Here is a 16,935-nt window from a genome sequence, read left to right on the forward strand (position 1 = left end):
CTTCTCTCAGGTCCCCTTCGTACACATGACACATTCCCTGCTGTTCTGAATGCATTCACCCAATTTACAATTGATTGCCGTCCAGGAACACGTCCGCGTGGAGGAACAGCGAATTGTAAACGAAAAGCACGCTGCACTGCAATGATCGAGTGGGCATTTGAAAAATACGCTTCAACACAAAATGACCTCTCCTCACGTGTCCACTGCATGATGGCAACTGAAAGGCGGAGGAATACAAATCTCCCATCAGCCACTGTAAGCCACACCCACTCTCCCCTCTCTTCGACCGACAGTGCCGCCACAGCATGCAGTGCAAAAAAGCAAATTACCGCACTCCACCCTGTATTATATCTGTCTTTGGTGTTTGGGTCACTTTTCTATCATCTACTGTATATATAAAAATATTTCATAGTAGTATAGGGTTGGGTCATGTAAGGGGTGATGGTACTGATTGTGTGCCTCCGACCTGCAGGGGAGGTAGCAACCGCGCCTCCCTATCCATTTATGACCCGGCCTTGTTAAGTATGTTTTTCATGTATTTTGATACATAATAAATCACTATATCCTTATGAGTGCATCATGTGTTGTCACTTGGTACATTTATTTATTTATTTTTTTCTTCACAATATGTGCACTATAATTCATCTTTAGTTATATATTTTTATTAATTATTTATAGTGATCAAATTTTATAAAGGCTATTTCTATATTTTCACTATCATCACATTAATCTGTTCACGTTTTAACAACAGATAGATTTAATATATATGCAGTTATCACTGTTAGTATCACTTTGTGGTGCTCTTATAGTATTTTCTGTGATGGTTATGACAGCCTCTTTGGTAAACATGCGTTCCAGGAGGAAGCATTCATTAGATTTGCATTTGCTTTATTGTAACACTAGCAGGAGGTGAATATTTGGATGCAAATTAGATCTGCACTCGGTTACAAAGTGTGAAGCAGTCGCATGAGTCCTGCCACAATTATGTGGTAGTAACTACTATTTATGTGGAAGGACCTGCAAGACCATTTATGTGTTAGTGATTATTATGTATATAGATGGTTTTTTAAGATTTACCGCGATATTGTTTTAGGATTTGTACAGCATTGAATTTGGAGATAATCGCGGTAAAAGTGAATTCATGATATGTCTGCAGGTTCCTCTAAACCCCATTGAGGCTGGTTATACATCGTTTAGAATATCTGGTAATAAACTTTGTAGCAGTCCCTTTATAATATGGTAAGACACGCTACATCATTTCTAAGACCTCAGCTGCATATGCTTTTGTCATATGACATGCAGCCCCAGATCCCGCCCTGCTGGAACCCTATTGGCCATTCGAGTTGTTAAATTCCATGATGCCCCATCCTTAGACACGCCCTAGGAAGAAGCATAACGCGCGTCGGGCATCGGAAGGTTTAGCGTGTCACTCGGCACCTTATTTGTGAACCCGTGCAGTCATCCAGGTAACATGTATTGATTGGGATTCCTAATTTTTAGCGAGCTGTTCAGCAGCAGTTAAGTATTTGTGATGATGCGATGCACTGCTATAATCTAATAGTGGACTGATTGGGGTTACTATACCTTAGTGAGCCGTCTGACATGGTTCATGATCGGCGTGGTCACAGTGCATTTAGGGCTTTGGGAGTGGAACCAGTTGTGTAGTGAATTTGCTATACTTACACAGGATTCCGTTATAATTAGCTTATATTTGTGTCACACATTCAATGCATTCCTTGAGGTCTCCCTTGTTTTTTGCTCCATATGATTATATTTAAACAGACTGCTTATTTAAGTTGTTGATTGTATTAATATGGATCTTTTTTCTGAATAATTTATGAGTCATATTTAAATTATGCAGATGTCTGTAAGATTGCTAACTGGCATTTTAGTAATAAATATAGGAGCAGTATAAGAGGGTTTCTGGTCCCAATTCTTCCTTTGTTTTGATGTGCACATGGTTAATAAATTGCAGTCATTGGTTTGGAGGCACTATTTTATTGTTATGTGTACATTTTTTAATAAATATGTAAATAAAAGTTGATCTTTTTAGTGAAAAAATAAGAGACACTTCTTGATTTAATTTGGTTTAATGGCCAAATGGTTATTATGTTTAAATATTTTAAACTATTGAAAGCTTGCGTTTCATACGTTTTCCATACTTCTAATCCTGCAATTACAGAAATGAAGATTATCTAGACCACATTCATTAGATTCAGTACTTAGAAGTGTATTTAAGGTCTTACTTTAAAACTTGTTGTAATAGATGCAAATTTATTGTCTGCCGTTTCGGGGTTGCCAATGAGAAAATCCCAGCTTGTATACATTTTCCAGCTAAAATTAAAACTGTTGTCATCTCCTCCACCATCATCATTAGCATTTTTGGCCATTCTTAGAGAAAGCAAAGGAAATGTATTTAGGATTGGAAACAGAGAGAACAATACAGTTTTGGAATGATCAATGCCAAATCAGGCAAGTGAATATTTTGACCAAATCTTCATTTTTACACATAGTTTCAATCTGCAAGCTGTATACACTTGAATTTTTATTGGATGAAGAAGATCCGGTGATGTGTATTTGAGTAATGAACAAGGATGTGGCCTAAGGATTAGTGATGAGTGAATATACTCGTTACTCGAGATTTCTAGAGCATGCTCGGGGGTCCTCCGAGTATTTTTTAGTGCTCAGAGATTTAGTTTTTAGCGCCGCAGGTGAATGATTTACATCTGCTAGCCAGCATAAGTACATGTGGGGATTCCCAGGCAACCCCCACATGTACTTATGCTGCCTAACAGATGTAAATCATTCACCTGCGGCGATGAAAACTAAAACTCCGAACACTAAAAAGTACTCGGCGGACACCCGAGCATGCTCGAGAAATCTCGAGTAACGAGTATATTCGCTCATCACTACTAAGGATACAACACCCTTTATCAAGATGTGGAGAATTATTAGGCCAATTGTTTTCCTCAGGTAAAATGGGCCAAAAAAGAGATTTAATTGACTGTGATGAGTCAAAAATTGTACCGAGTCTTACAGAGGGATGCAGAACTCTTGAAATTGCTAAGATATTGGAGCATGATAATAGAACTATTAAATATTTCTTGCATTGCACACACACAGAAAATTGATGGAGGTTTCTCAACCTTCTGCTAGCAAGCAATCAGTGAAAAATGGACAATACTAGGACACAACTAAGATGGTAACAGTCTGCTGTCCAAGTTTTTTCACAAACCTTTATACTTGTTTGAGTACTTTCAGACAAACATATTTTAGGTTCATGTGGTTAATGGATCACACACTGACCCATTGTAAGCTTATCTCATAGTACCCATTGTCAATTTTTCACACAGATCGCTAGTCCATATAAAAAAAATCTCAGTATGCCCTAGTCTTGTATAATTTAGGGACTGGACTAGCAGTACCCACGATCATCTGACTTGCATATATATATATATATATATATATATATATATATATATATATATATATATTGTAAGATTGCACTTACTAAGTGTATTGGGGGACACTCACTTGGCATGGGATTCAAGCACGGTTTTTCACACAAAACAGTCCATGCGGTTTATTAAAGTATCATAAACTGGGTTACACAGTTCATTATATACATTTCATAGAACACAATAGGCACCAATTGGTGATGTTAACTTGCAGCTTTATCTAAGACACTTCATATACGGCTTTGTCTCACAGACACTAAACATGCTGGACCTCTCACTTCGTCCAGTTACCATGGGTGTCCGTACGCCGAACAGTTCACCAATGTCCCTAGTCATATAGCGCACATGACATTGGGTCGCGGTCTCTAAACACACTGAACCTCACTTTGTTCAGTTACCGTGGGAGACCACACAGTTCATAGACTATCACAAGCACCAACAGTCAATGGTACCTTATGGGAGCTCCTGCTCCACCTGCTGACTCCTCGTCAGTCCTCTCTCCTGGGGAAACTGCCTTACGGGGTTCACCAACTTGCCTGGCCCGCACACATCAGTCAGTCCAGAGCCACCGAAGTATGTTTGCTTCCCCAACACAGACCATCCAGAACCATAGTCTTACTGTGTGCTATTCAGGACGTCCATCCCACATGGGACCATCCAACACACTGGCATGTGCTCTTCAGGATTCCTACTCCCAGGAAATCAAACACAGGTTGTGCTCTTCAGGAAGCCTACTGTTGTGTATCCGCTTTTTGGGCTCCCCTGGTGGTTGCTGGTGGTATTGGTGACTTGTTTGCACTTTGCTGCTTCTGTTCACCTGCTTCCATCAGCGTTTGGGAGTTTCCTATTTAGCCTTGCTCTCCAGTCATTTCCTTGCCGGTCATCATTGTAACCAGAGCCTTCGGTTGCATGTTCCTGCTACTAGTCTGCTGATCAGCTAAGTGGACTTTGTCCTTTTGTATTGTATCTTTTGTCCAGTTTGCAGTTTTTGTAATTCTCTGTAGCTGGAAGTTCTTGCGGGCTGAAATTGCCACTCCTGTGTCATGAGTTGACACAGGAGTCTTAAAGTAATTTCAGGATGGTTTTTGAAAGGGTTTTCAGTTGACCGTGAAGTCCTCTTTTGTATCTTTCTGCTATCTAGTAAGTGGACCTCTCTTTGCTAAATCTACTTTCATACTGTGTATGTCTTTTCCTCTTAATTCACCGTTATTACATGTGGGGGGCTGCTATCATCTTTTGGGGTATTTCCCTAGAGGTAAGTCAGGTCTGTTTCTTCCTCTACCAGGCGTAGTTAGTCCTCCAGCTGGCGCGTGGCATATAGGAAGCCGTAGGTATGCTCCCTGGCTACTATTAGTTGTGTGGTAGATTTAGCTCACGGTCAACTCGAGTTTCGATCACCCGAGAGCTCGTTCGTTATTTATGTTTCTTACGTTCCCTTGCCATTGGGAACCATGACAGTATGACCGGCCCGAGTTAAAACTTATTGGCAGAAGAAAGGAGAGAAAAAAGAAGTCTGTAAAAAATTTTTTTTTTTTTCTTCTTTTTCCCTATGCTTGCTCCATAGTTGGATCAGTTGTATTTCAGCTCTAATTACTGCCTTTGCCTTTCTCTCCTTATAATCCTTGAATGGCTCTGAGCTCACCTGTTTAAAGATGGATCCTCAGAGTTTGGCTGCAGGTTTAAATAATCTTGCTACGAAGGTTCAAAATTTACAAGATTTTGTTATGCATACTCCTATTTCTGAACCTAAAATCCCTACACCAGAGGTGTTTTCCGGAGATAGATCTCGGTTTCTGAATTTCAAATATAATTGTAAATTGTTCCTTTCTCTCAGACCTCACTCCTCAGGAGATCCTGTCCAGCAGGTTAAGATTGTAATTTCTTTGCTGCGAGGTGACCCTCAAAATTGGGCATTTTCATTGGTACCAGGGGATCCTGCGTTGCTCAATGTGGATGCGTTTTTCCTGGCTTTAGGGTTGCTTTATGAGGAACCTAATTTGGAGATTCAAGCTGAAAAAGCTTTGATAGCCCTATCTCAAGGGCAAGATGAAGCTGAGATATACTGCCAAAAATTTCGTAAATGGTCTGTGCTTACTAAGTGGAATGAGTGCGCCTTAGCGGCAAATTTCAGAGAGGGCCTTTCTGATGCCGTTAAATATGTTATGGTCGGGTTCCCTGCGCCTACAGGTCTGAATGAGTCCATGACATTGGCAATTCAGATTGATCGGCGTTTGCGGGAGCGCAAACCCGTGCACCATTTGGCGGTATCTTCTGAAGAGACGCCAGAGAAAATGCAATGTGACAGAATTATGTCCAGAAGCGAGCGGCAGAATTATAGGCGTAAAAATGGGTTATGCTTCTATTGTGGTGATTCTGCTCATGTTATATCGGCATGCTCTAAACGTACTAGGAAGGTTGACAAGTCTATTTCAATTGGCACTTTACAGTCCAAATTTATTTTGTCTGTAACCTTGATTTGTTCATTATCAGTTATTACCGTGGATGCCTATGTGGACTCTGGCGCCGCTCTGAGTCTTATGGACTGGTCCTTTGCCAGGCGCTGTGGGTTTGATTTAGAGCCTCTGGAAGTCCCTATACCTCTGAAGGGTATTGATTCTACACCTTTGGCTTGTAATAAACCACAGTTCTGGACGCAAGTGACTATGCGTATGACTCCAGACCATCAGGAGGTGATTCGCTTCCTTGTGTTGTACAATTTACATGATGTTTTGGTGCTTGGATTACCATGGTTACAGTCTCATAACCCAGTCCTTGACTGGAAAGCTATGTCTGTGTTAAGCTGGGGATGTCGGGGGGCTCATGGGGACACTCCTTTGGTGTCCATTTCGTCATCTATTCCATCTGAGATTCCGGCATTTTTGTCTGATTATCGTGATATTTTTGAAGAGCCTAAAATTGGTTCACTCCCTCCTCACAGGGATTGTGATTGCGCCATAGATCTGATTCCTGGCAGTAAATTTCCAAAGGGTCGTTTGTTTAACCTATCTGTACCTGAACATGCTGCTATGCACGAGTATATTAAGGAGTCCCTGGAAAAGGGACATATTCATCCTTCTTCATCACCTTTAGGAGCCGGTTTTTTCTTTGTCTCTAAAAAGGATGGCTCTCTGAGGCCTTGTATTGATTATCGACTCCTGAATAAAATTACAGTCAAATATCAGTATCCGTTGCCTTTGCTGACTGATTTGTTTGCTCGCATAAGGGGGGCTAAGTGGTTCTCTAAGATTGATCTTCGTGGGGCGTATAATTTGGTGCGAATTAAGCAGGGGGATGAGTGGAAAACCGCATTTAATACGCCTGAGGGCCATTTTGAGTATTTGGTAATGCCTTTCGGCCTTTCTAATGCACCTTCTGTCTTTCAGTCCTTAATGCATGATATTTTCCGTGAATATTTGGATAAATTTATGATAGTGTACTTGGATGATATTTTGATTTTTTTCTGATGACTGGGAGTCTCATGTTCAGCAGGTCAGGAGGGTTTTTCAGGTTTTGCGGGAGAATTCTTTGTGTGTAAAGGGTTCAAAGTGTGTTTTTGGGGTTCAAAAAATTTCCTTTTTGGGGTACATTTTTTCCCCTTCTTCTATTGAGATGGACCCTGTCAAGGTTCGGGCTATTTACGACTGGACGCAGCCTACTTCTCTGAAGAGTCTCCAGAAATTCTTGGGCTTTGCTAATTTTTATCGTCGATTTATAGCTGGTTTTTCTGCGTTGCTAAACCTCTGACGGATTTGACTAAAAAGGGTGCTGATGTTGCCAATTGGTCCCCTGCTGCCATGGAGGCCTTTCGGGAGCTTAAGCGCCGCTTTTTGTCTGCCCCTGTGTTGCGCCAGCCTGATGTTTCTCTTCCCTTTCAGGTTGAGGTCGATGCTTCCGAGATCGGAGCGGGGGCGGTTTTGTCGCAGAAAAGTTCCGACTGCTCAGTGATGAGACCTTGTGCGTTCTTTTCGCGAAAATTTTCGGCCGCCGAGCGAAACTATGATGTTGGTAATCGGGAGCTTTTGGCCATGAAGTGGGCATTTGAGGAGTGGCGTCATTGGCTTGAGGGTGCCAAACATCAGGTGGTAGTTTTGACTGATCACAAGAATTTAATTTATTTGGAGTCTGCCAGGCGCCTGAATCCTAGACAGGCACGTTGGTCGTTGTTCTTTTCCCGGTTTAATTTTGTGGTCTTGTACTTACCGGGTTCTAGGAATGTGAAGGCAGATGCTCTTTCTAGGAGTTTTGAGCCTGACTCTCCTGGGAATTCTGAACCTGCTGGTGTCCTTAAGGATGGAGTGGTTTTGTCTGCTGTCTCTCCAGATTTGCGACGTGCTTTGCAAGAATTTCAGGCGGATAGACCTGATCGTTGTCCGTCTGGTAGACTGTTTGTTCCTGACGAGTGGACCACTAGAGTCATCTCGGAAGTTCATTCTTCTACTCTGGCAGGTCATCCGGGAATTTTTGGCACCAGAGATTTGGTGGCTAGATCCTTCTGGTGGCCTTCCCTGTCTCGAGATGTGCGTGTTTTTGTGCAGTCTTGCGATGTGTGTGCTCGGGCCATGCCTTGTTGTTCTAGGGCTAGTGGGTTGTTGTTGCCCTTGCCTATTCCGAAGAGGCCTTGGACGCACATCTCTATGGACTTTATCTCGGACCTCCCTGTTTCTCAGAAGATGTCTGTCATCTGGGTGGTGTGTGACCGTTTTTCTAAAATGGTTCATTTGGTGCCATTGCCTAAGTTGCCTTCCTCATCTGAGTTGGTCCCTCTGTTTTTTCAAAATGTGGTTCGCTTGCATGGTATTCCGGAAAACATCGTTTCTGACAGGGGTACCCAGTTCGTGTCTAGATTTTGGCGGGCAGTCTGTGCCAGGTTGGGCATTGATTTGTCTTTTTCGTCTGCATTCCATCCTCAAACCAATGGCCAGACGGAACGAACTAATCAAACTTTGGAGACTTATTTGAGGTGTTTTGTGTCTGCGGATCAGTATGATTGGGTTGCCTTTCTGCCGTTGGCGGAGTTTGCTCTTAATAATCGGGCTAGTTCTGCCACTTTGGTTTCTCCTTTCTTTTGCAATTCAGGGTTTCATCCGCGTTTTTCATCTGGTCAGGTTGAATCTTCGGATTGTCCTGGAGTGGATGCGGTAGTGGATCGGTTGCATCAGATTTGGGGACAAGTGGTGGATAGGGTTGAGCGAAACGGGTCGATCATTTTCAAAAGTCGCCGACTTTTGGCTAAGTCGGCGTCTCATGAAACCCGATCCGACCCCTGTGCTTGTCGGCCATGCGGTACGCGACTTTCGCGCCAAAGTCGCGTTTCAATGACGCGAAAAGCGCCATTTCTCAGCCAATGAAGGTGAACGCAGAGTGTGGGCAGCGTGATGACATAGATCCTGGTCCCCACCATCTTAGAGAAGGGCATTGCAGTGATTGGCTTGCTGTCTGCGGCGTCACAGGGGCTATAAAGGGGCGTTCCCGCCGACCGCCATCTTACTGCTGCTGATCTGAGCTTAGGGACAGGTTGCTGCCGCTTCGTCAGAAGCAGGGAGAGCGTTAGGCAGGGTCCACTAACCACCAAACCGCTTGTGCTGCAGCGATTTCCACTGTCCAACACCACCTTCGGTGTGCAGGAACAGTGGAAGCTATTTTTTTTTTTTTTTCCCCTCAGCGCTGTAGCTCATTGGGCTGCCCTAGAAGGCTCCGTGATAGCTGTATTGCTGTGTGTACGCCACTGTGGAAACCAACTGCTTTTTTCAAAGCACATATCCTCTTGTTCCTTCCTTTCTGCACAGCTATCTTTTTTGTTTGTCCACACTTTTTATTTAATTTGTGCATCAGTCCACTCCTATTGCTGCCTGCCATACCTGGCTTACATTACTGCAGGGAGATAGTAATTGTAGGACAGTTTTTTTTTTGTTTTGTTTTTTTTTTGTGGGAGATTAAGATTGGCATTTCTGCTACAGTGCCATCCCTGTGTGTGCCATCTCTCACTGAGTGGGCCATAGAAAGCCTATTTATTTTTTCCGTGATTTGTGTTCTAAAATCTACCTCAACACAGAAACACTACATCAATCAGTGGGAGAAAAATATTGGCCTCAGTCAGGGCTTGTGTGCCACTGCTGTGTGTGCGCTATCATTCAGTGGGCTATAGCAAGCCTATATTTTTTTTTTTTTTTTTTTTTTAATATTATTTGGTTTCAAAAGTCTCCCTGAAAAAAAAAAAAAACCTAAAAAAACAGTGGGAGAGTAATATTGCCCTTTCAGCTTGTGTGCCAGTCTTGACTCCTGGGTGTGCCACCTCTCTCCCTCTCATTCAGTGGGCCATAGAAAGCCTATTTATTTTTTTTTTTAAATATTATTGGGTTTCTAAAGTCTCCCTGAAAAAAACAAAAAATACATAAAAAAACAGTGGGAGAGTAATATTGCCCTTTCAGCTTGTGTGCCAGTCTTGACTCCTGGGTGTGCCACCTCTCTCCCTTTCATTCAGTGGGCCATAGAAAGCCTATTTTTTTTTTTTTAATATTATTTGGTTTCTAATTCTCCCTGAAAAAAAAAAAAAAACCTAAAAAAACAGTGGGAGAGTAATATTGCCCTTTCAGCTTGTGTGCCAGTCTTGACTCCTGGGTGTGCCACCTCTCTCCCTCTCATTCAGTGGGCCATAGAAAGCCTATTTATTTTTTTTTTTAAATATTATTGGGTTTCTAAAGTCTCCCTGAAAAAACAAAAAATACATAAAAAAACAGTGGGAGAGTAATATTGCCCTTTCAGCTTGTGTGCCAGTCTTGACTCCTGGGTGTGCCACCTCTCTCCCTTTCATTCAGTGGGCCATAGAAAGCCTATTTATTTTTTCCGTGATTTGTGTTCTAAATTCTACCTCAACACAAAAACACTACATCAATCAGTGGGAGAAAAATATTGGCCTCAGTAAGGGCTTGTGTGCCACTGCTGTGTGTGCTATCTCTCATTCAGTGGGCTATAGCAAGCCTATTTTTTTTTTTTTTTTTTTTTTTTTTAATATTATTTGGTTTCTAAAGTCTCCCTGAAAAAAAAAAAAAACCTAAAAAAACAGTGGGAGAGTAATATTGCCCTTTCAGCTTGTGTGCCAGTCTTGACTCCTGGGTGTGCCACCTCTCTCCCTCTCATTCAGTGGGCCATAGAAAGCCTATTTATTTTTTTTTTTAAATATTATTGGGTTTCTAAAGTCTCCCTGAAAAAAACAAAAAATACATAAAAAAACAGTGGGAGAGTAATATTGCCCTTTCAGCTTGTGTGCCAGTCTTGACTCCTGGGTGTGCCACCTCTCTCCCTCTCATTCAGTGGGCCATAGAAAGCCTATTTATTTTTTTTTTTAAATATTATTGGGTTTCTAAAGTCTCCCTGAAAAAAACAAAAAATACATAAAAAAACAGTGGGAGAGTAATATTGCCCTTTGAGCTTGTGTGCCAGTCTTGACTCCTGGGTGTGCCACCTCTCTCTCTCTAATTGTGGGCCATAGAAAGCCTTTTTTTTTTTTTTTTAATATTATTTGGTTTCTAAAGTCTCCCTGAGAAAAAAAAATAAATAAATTAGGTGGGAGATTAATATTGACATTAGTGCTTGAGTGACAGTCCTGCGTGTGTGTCATCTCTGTGATTTTGTGCCACAGAAAACAGAGTGTGTAACATTGTGCCTGATTTTCCTTGTGGTCTCACCAACCTGTTAAGGGATATTGAAATCATACTGAAGTTATAGCTCACCGTGTAAGTTGTTTGATAGCAACAAATAAAGTTACTTTGGTTAAGATTTTAAAACAATGAGGAAGTCTGGTGCAAGAGGTCGTCGTGGGCGTTCATTGTCAGCTGGTAATGATGGTAGTGGTAGTGGAGCATCAGGTGGTCGTGGGGATAAAAATATTCCACCTAAGTCTGGAGCTGTGGAGCCAGTTTCGTCGTCAGGCTACACAAGGCCTCGAACGCTCTCTTTTCTGGGAGTAGGAAAACCGCTTTTAAAGGCGGAGCAGCAACAGCAAGTTTTGGCTTACATTGCAGACTCAGCCTCTAGCTCTTTTGCCTCCTCTTCCGAAACTGGTAAATGTAAAAGCAGCGCGTCGCTTGTGGATGTTCACGGTCAGGGACAAGTCGCTTCCTTGTCCTCCTCAGCAAAAACTACAACAAGAGAGAAGGATGCAGCAGGCGACACAACGGGTCACTCCATGGAGCTCTTTACACATACCGTCCCTGGCTTAGAAAGTGAAACATTTAACAGGCCATGCCCATTACAAGTATATTCTGACATGGAGTGCACTGATGCACAGCCACAGCCAGAGTACTATGCTGCTCCTTTGACTCAGACCACCACATTGCCCTCTCAGGGTACAGATCCACAATCAGACCCTGATGAGACTATGTTGCCCCGCCACGAACGCTATACCACCGACCGACACAGTGACACAGACGAAGTTGCACACGAGCTCGAAGAGGAGGTAATAGATGACCCAGTTATTGACCCCGATTGGCAGCCATTGGGGGAACAGGGTGCAGGCGGCAGTAGTTCAGAAGCGGAGGTGGAGGAGGGGCCGCAGCAGGCATCAACATCGCAACAGGTTCCATCTGCCGGGCCCGTATCTGGACCAAAACGCGTGTCAAAGCCAAAACCTGTTGGAGCACAGCGTTGCCATCCGGTTAAAGCTCAGTCTGCAATCCCTGAAAAGGGATCAGAGTCTAGGAAGAGTGCAGTCTGGCATTTTTTTAAACAACATCCAACTGATCAGCGCAAAGTCATCTGTCAAAAATGTTCAACTAGCTTAAGCAGAGGTCAGAATCTGAAAAGTCTAAATACTAGTTGCATGCATAGACACTTAACCACCATGCATTCTCAAGCCTGGACTAACTACCAAACGTCCCTCAAGGTTGTAGCACCCTCGGCCAATGAAGCTAGTCAGCAACGCAACATCCCTTCCGTCACTGTAAGGCCACCATTTTCCGCACCACCGGCAGTATCTGTGCAGGTTTCTTTGCCAGCCAAAAGCAGTCAGGGTCAGGGAATCACCAGTTTTGTAGGAGGAAATATTGCATGTAGGGCACCGGCGGAAACAATACCGTCTCCAACCGTCTCTCAGTCTGCCATGTCCACCGGCACACCCGAAAGTTCCACGATCTACAGCTCTCCAGTCCAGCTCACCCTACATGAGACTCTGGTTAGAAAAAGGAAGTACTTATCCTCGCATCCGCGTACACAGGGTTTTAACGCCCACATAGCTAGACTAATCTCGTTAGAGATGATGCCCTACCGGTTAGTTGAAAGCGAAGCTTTCAAAGCCCTGATGGAGTACGCTGAACCACGATACGAGCTACCCAGTCGACACTTTTTTTCCAGAAAAGCCATCCCAGCCCTGCACCAGCATGTTAAACAGCGCATCGTCCATGCACTCAGGCAATCTGTGAGTACAAAGGTGCACCTGACTACAGATGCATGGACCAGTAGGCATGGCCAGGGACGTTATGTGTCCATCACGGCACACTGGGTGAATGTGGTGGATGCAGGGTCCACAGGCGACATCAATTTAGGGACAGTTGTGCCTAGCCCACGGTCTAGGAAACAGTTGGCTGTAGGCGTTCGCACCCCCTCCTCCTCCTCCTCGTCCTCCTGCAGAAGCTACAGCTCTTCCACAGAACGCAGTCGGCCAACCACTCCATCGGCAGATGACACTGTTGCACACCAGTTGTCCCATTATGGGCCAGCTACTGCCAAGCGTCAGCAGGCTGTATTGGCTATGAAGTGTTTGGGCGACAACAGACACACCGCGGAAGTTCTGTCCGAGTTCTTGCAACAAGAAACGCAGTCGTGGCTGGGCACAGTAGATCTTGAGGCAGGCAAGGTAGTGAGTGATAACGGAAGGAATTTCATGGCTGCCATCTCCCTTTCCCAACTGAAACACATTCCTTGCCTGGCTCACACCTTAAACCTGGTGGTGCAGTGCTTATTGAAAACTTATCCTGGGTTCTCCGACCTGCTCCTCAAAGTGCGTGCACTTTGCTCACATATCCGACGTTCGCCTGTACACGCCAGCCGTATGCAGACCTATCAGCGGTCTTTGAACCTTCCCCAGCATCGCCTAATCATAGACGTTGCAACAAGGTGGAACTCAACACTGCACATGCTTCAGAGACTGTGCGAACAGAGGCGTGCTGTTATTTATTTGTGGGAGGATACACGGGCAGGCAGTAGGATGGCAGACATGGAGTTGTCAGGTGTGCAGTGGTCGAAGATACAAGACATGTGTCAAGTCCTTCAGTGTTTTGAGGAATGCACACGGCTGGTTAGTGCAGACAACGCCGTAATAAGCATGAGCATCCCCCTAATGCGTCTGCTGATGCAAAGTTTGACGCACATAAAGGAGCAGGCGTCTGCACCAGAGGAAGAGGGAAGCCTTGATGACAGTCAGCCATTGTCTGGTCAGGGCAGTGTACAGGACGAGGTAGCGGGCGAAGAGGAGGTGGAGGACGAGGAGGATGATGGGGATGAGTATATTTTTAATGCGGAAACTTTCACGGGGGCACAGGAAATTGGTTGCGTGTCACGGCCGGGTTCTGGTTTTTTGAGGGACACAAGTGACGTAGATTTGCCTGCAACTGCCCCTCAACCAATCACAACCGGAGATTTGACAAGTGGAACTTTGGCCCACATGGCGGATTATGCCTTACGTATCCTACAAAGGGACACACGCATTACGAAAATGATGAACGATGACGATTACTGGTTGGCCTGCCTCCTTGATCCACGCTATAAAGGCAAATTGCAAAATGTTATGCCACATGAGAACTTGGAACTAATATTAGCAACCAAACAATCAACTCTTGTTGACCGTTTGCTTCAGGCATTCCCAGCACACAGCGCACGTGATCGTTCTCACACGAGCTCCAGGGGGCAGCAGACTAGGAGTGTTAGGGGTGCACACATCAGAAGTGGCGTTGGACAGAGGGGTTTTCTGACCAGGTTGTGGAGTGATTTTGCTATGACCGCAGACAGGACAGGTACTGCTGCATCAATTGAAAGTGACAGGAGACAACATTTGTCCAGTATGGTTACTAACTATTTTTCATCCCTTATCGATGTTCTCCCTCAACCGTCATTCCCATTTGATTACTGGGCCTCCAAATTAGACACCTGGCCAGAATTGGCAGAATATGCATTGCAGGAGCTTGCTTGCCCGGCAGCAAGTGTCCTATCAGAAAGAGTATTCAGTGCTGCAGGGTCAATATTAACCGAAAAAAGGACTCGTCTGGCTACCCAAAATGTTGACGATCTAACATTCATTAAAATGAACCACAACTGGATTTCAAAATCTTTTGCCCCACCTTGCCCGGCCGACACCTAGCTTTCCTATGAAAAGCTCTTGCCTGTGAATTACTTTTCTAATGTCTAATTTGCTGCTGCAGATTGTACAGCATACGACATGTTTACACCTCCCTAAATGGCCAAACTCCCCACACGGGGCCGTGGTATCGCGACTTGGCGCAAGCACCCGTGAGACTGCTGTTTGTCTGAAGAGGTGGGTGTGCTCGCTTTTGGTTGACGGCATTGCTACTGGGTCCCTCATAGTACAATGTAGTGTCTCTGGCGGTGGTGGTGCGCACCCAACGTCAGACACACCGTTGTAACATGAGTGGCCCTGGGGCGGTCCCGCCGGCCTCAAGAGAGTTCCCCCCTACCCCAGCTCAAACTGGGCTGTACTACGTGCAAAATTATGTCGCACAGCTCCACCAATCTTTAGTCTATTCGCTGACATCATTCAATGTCTGGCACTGACAATACAAATTTGTAGACATCTATGATGCAACTTAAAGTAGTCTGTGTCTGTGTCCTATATTGGCACCATTAAATAGTTACTGCCAAATTACTATGTCAGAAACACAGCAGATGAGCCCACCCCTGTACCTAAGTATGCCATCTTTTTTTTTGTTTTGGTTGTTTTGCGAGACATTAACATCTATTTATATTTTGGGAGTACTGGGACAGACACTCCTTGCACTACTCCTCCACTCAGCACCAAGCTGCCTGCCCGTGTATCCATGTAACCGCTGTAAAACTGCCATGAGCCTATTGTTTGTTATTTTAGGCCTTTGATAGCCTGTCTGCGGTCCCTACTCCTCCACTGACCACCAAGCTGCCTGCCCGTGTATCCATGTAACCGCTGTAAAACTGCCATGAGCCTATTGTTTGTTATTTTAGGCCTTTGAAGCCTTTCTGCGCTCCCTCCTTCCACTAGTCCTCCACTGACCAGACCACTGCTGCCCGTGTACCCCTGGAACCAATTTTAAAGTGCCTACAGCCAGCCCATTTTATTGTGTTAGGCCTTCGAAGCCTGTCTGCGGTCCATACTTCCACTAGGCCTCCACTGACCAGACCACTGCTGCCCGTGTACCCCTGGAACCAATTTTAAAGTGCCTACAGCCAGCCCATTTTATTGTGTTAGGCCTTCGAAGCCTGTCTGCGGTCCCTCCTTCCACTAGGCCTCCACTGACCAGACCACTGCTGCCCGTGTACCCCTGGAACCAATTTTAAAGTGCCTACAGCCAGCCCATTTTATTGTGTTAGGCCTTCGAAGCCTGTCTGCGGTCCCTCCTTCCACTAGGCCTCCACTGACCAGACCACTGCTGCCCGTGTACCCCTGGAACCAATTTTAAAGTGCCTACAGCCAGCCCATTTTATTGTGTTAGGCCTTCGAAGCCTGTCTGCGGTCCCTCCTTCCACTAGGCCTCCACTGACCAGACCACTGCTGCCCGTGTACCCCTGGAACCAATTTTAAAGTGCCTACAGCCAGCCCATTTTATTGTGTTAGGCCTTCGAAGCCTGTCTGCGGTCCCTCCTTCCACTAGGCCTCCACTGACCAGACCACTGCTGCCCGTGTACCCCTGGAACCAATTTTAAAGTGCCTACAGCCAGCCCATTTTATTGTGTTAGGCCTTCGAAGCCTGTCTGCGGTCCATACTTCCACTAGGCCTCCACTGACCAGACCACTGCTGCCCGTGTACCCCTGGAACCAATTTTAAAGTGCCTACAGCCAGCCCATTTTATTGTGTTAGGCCTTCGAAGCCTGTCTGCGGTCCCTCCTTCCACTAGGCCTCCACTGACCAGACCACTGCTGCCCGTGTACCCCTGGAACCAATTTTAAAGTGCCTACAGCCAGCCCATTTTATTGTGTTAGGCCTTCGAAGCCTGTCTGCGGTCCCTCCTTCCACTAGGCCTCCACTGACCAGACCACTGCTGCCCGTGTACCCCTGGAACCAATTTTAAAGTGCCTACAGCCAGCCCATTTTATTGTGTTAGGCCTTCGAAGCCTGTCTGCGGTCCATACTTCCACTAGGCCTCCACTGACCAGACCACTGCTGCCCGTGTACCCCTGGAACCAATTTTAAAGTGCCTACAGCCAGCCCATTTTATTGTGTTAGGCCTTCGAAGCCTGTCTGCGGTCCCTCCTTCCACTAGGCCTCCACTGACCAGA

General features: G+C 45.0%; 1 protein-coding gene across 1 annotated transcript in view; it reads right to left on the reverse strand.

The window, feature by feature from the left end:
* Window positions 1-16,935, reverse strand: part of LOC143794044 (transmembrane channel-like protein 1) — a 256,399-nt gene that overhangs the window by 153,419 nt on the left and 86,045 nt on the right. The window contains exon 10 of the mRNA XM_077280943.1: window positions 2,247-2,391. Coding sequence (XP_077137058.1) covers window positions 2,247-2,391 — 145 coding nt within the window. The remainder of the gene's footprint in view (window positions 1-2,246; window positions 2,392-16,935) is intronic.

Source organism: Ranitomeya variabilis, chromosome 1, assembly GCF_051348905.1.
Source record: "Ranitomeya variabilis isolate aRanVar5 chromosome 1, aRanVar5.hap1, whole genome shotgun sequence".
NCBI classification, from domain to species: domain Eukaryota; kingdom Metazoa; phylum Chordata; class Amphibia; order Anura; family Dendrobatidae; genus Ranitomeya; species Ranitomeya variabilis.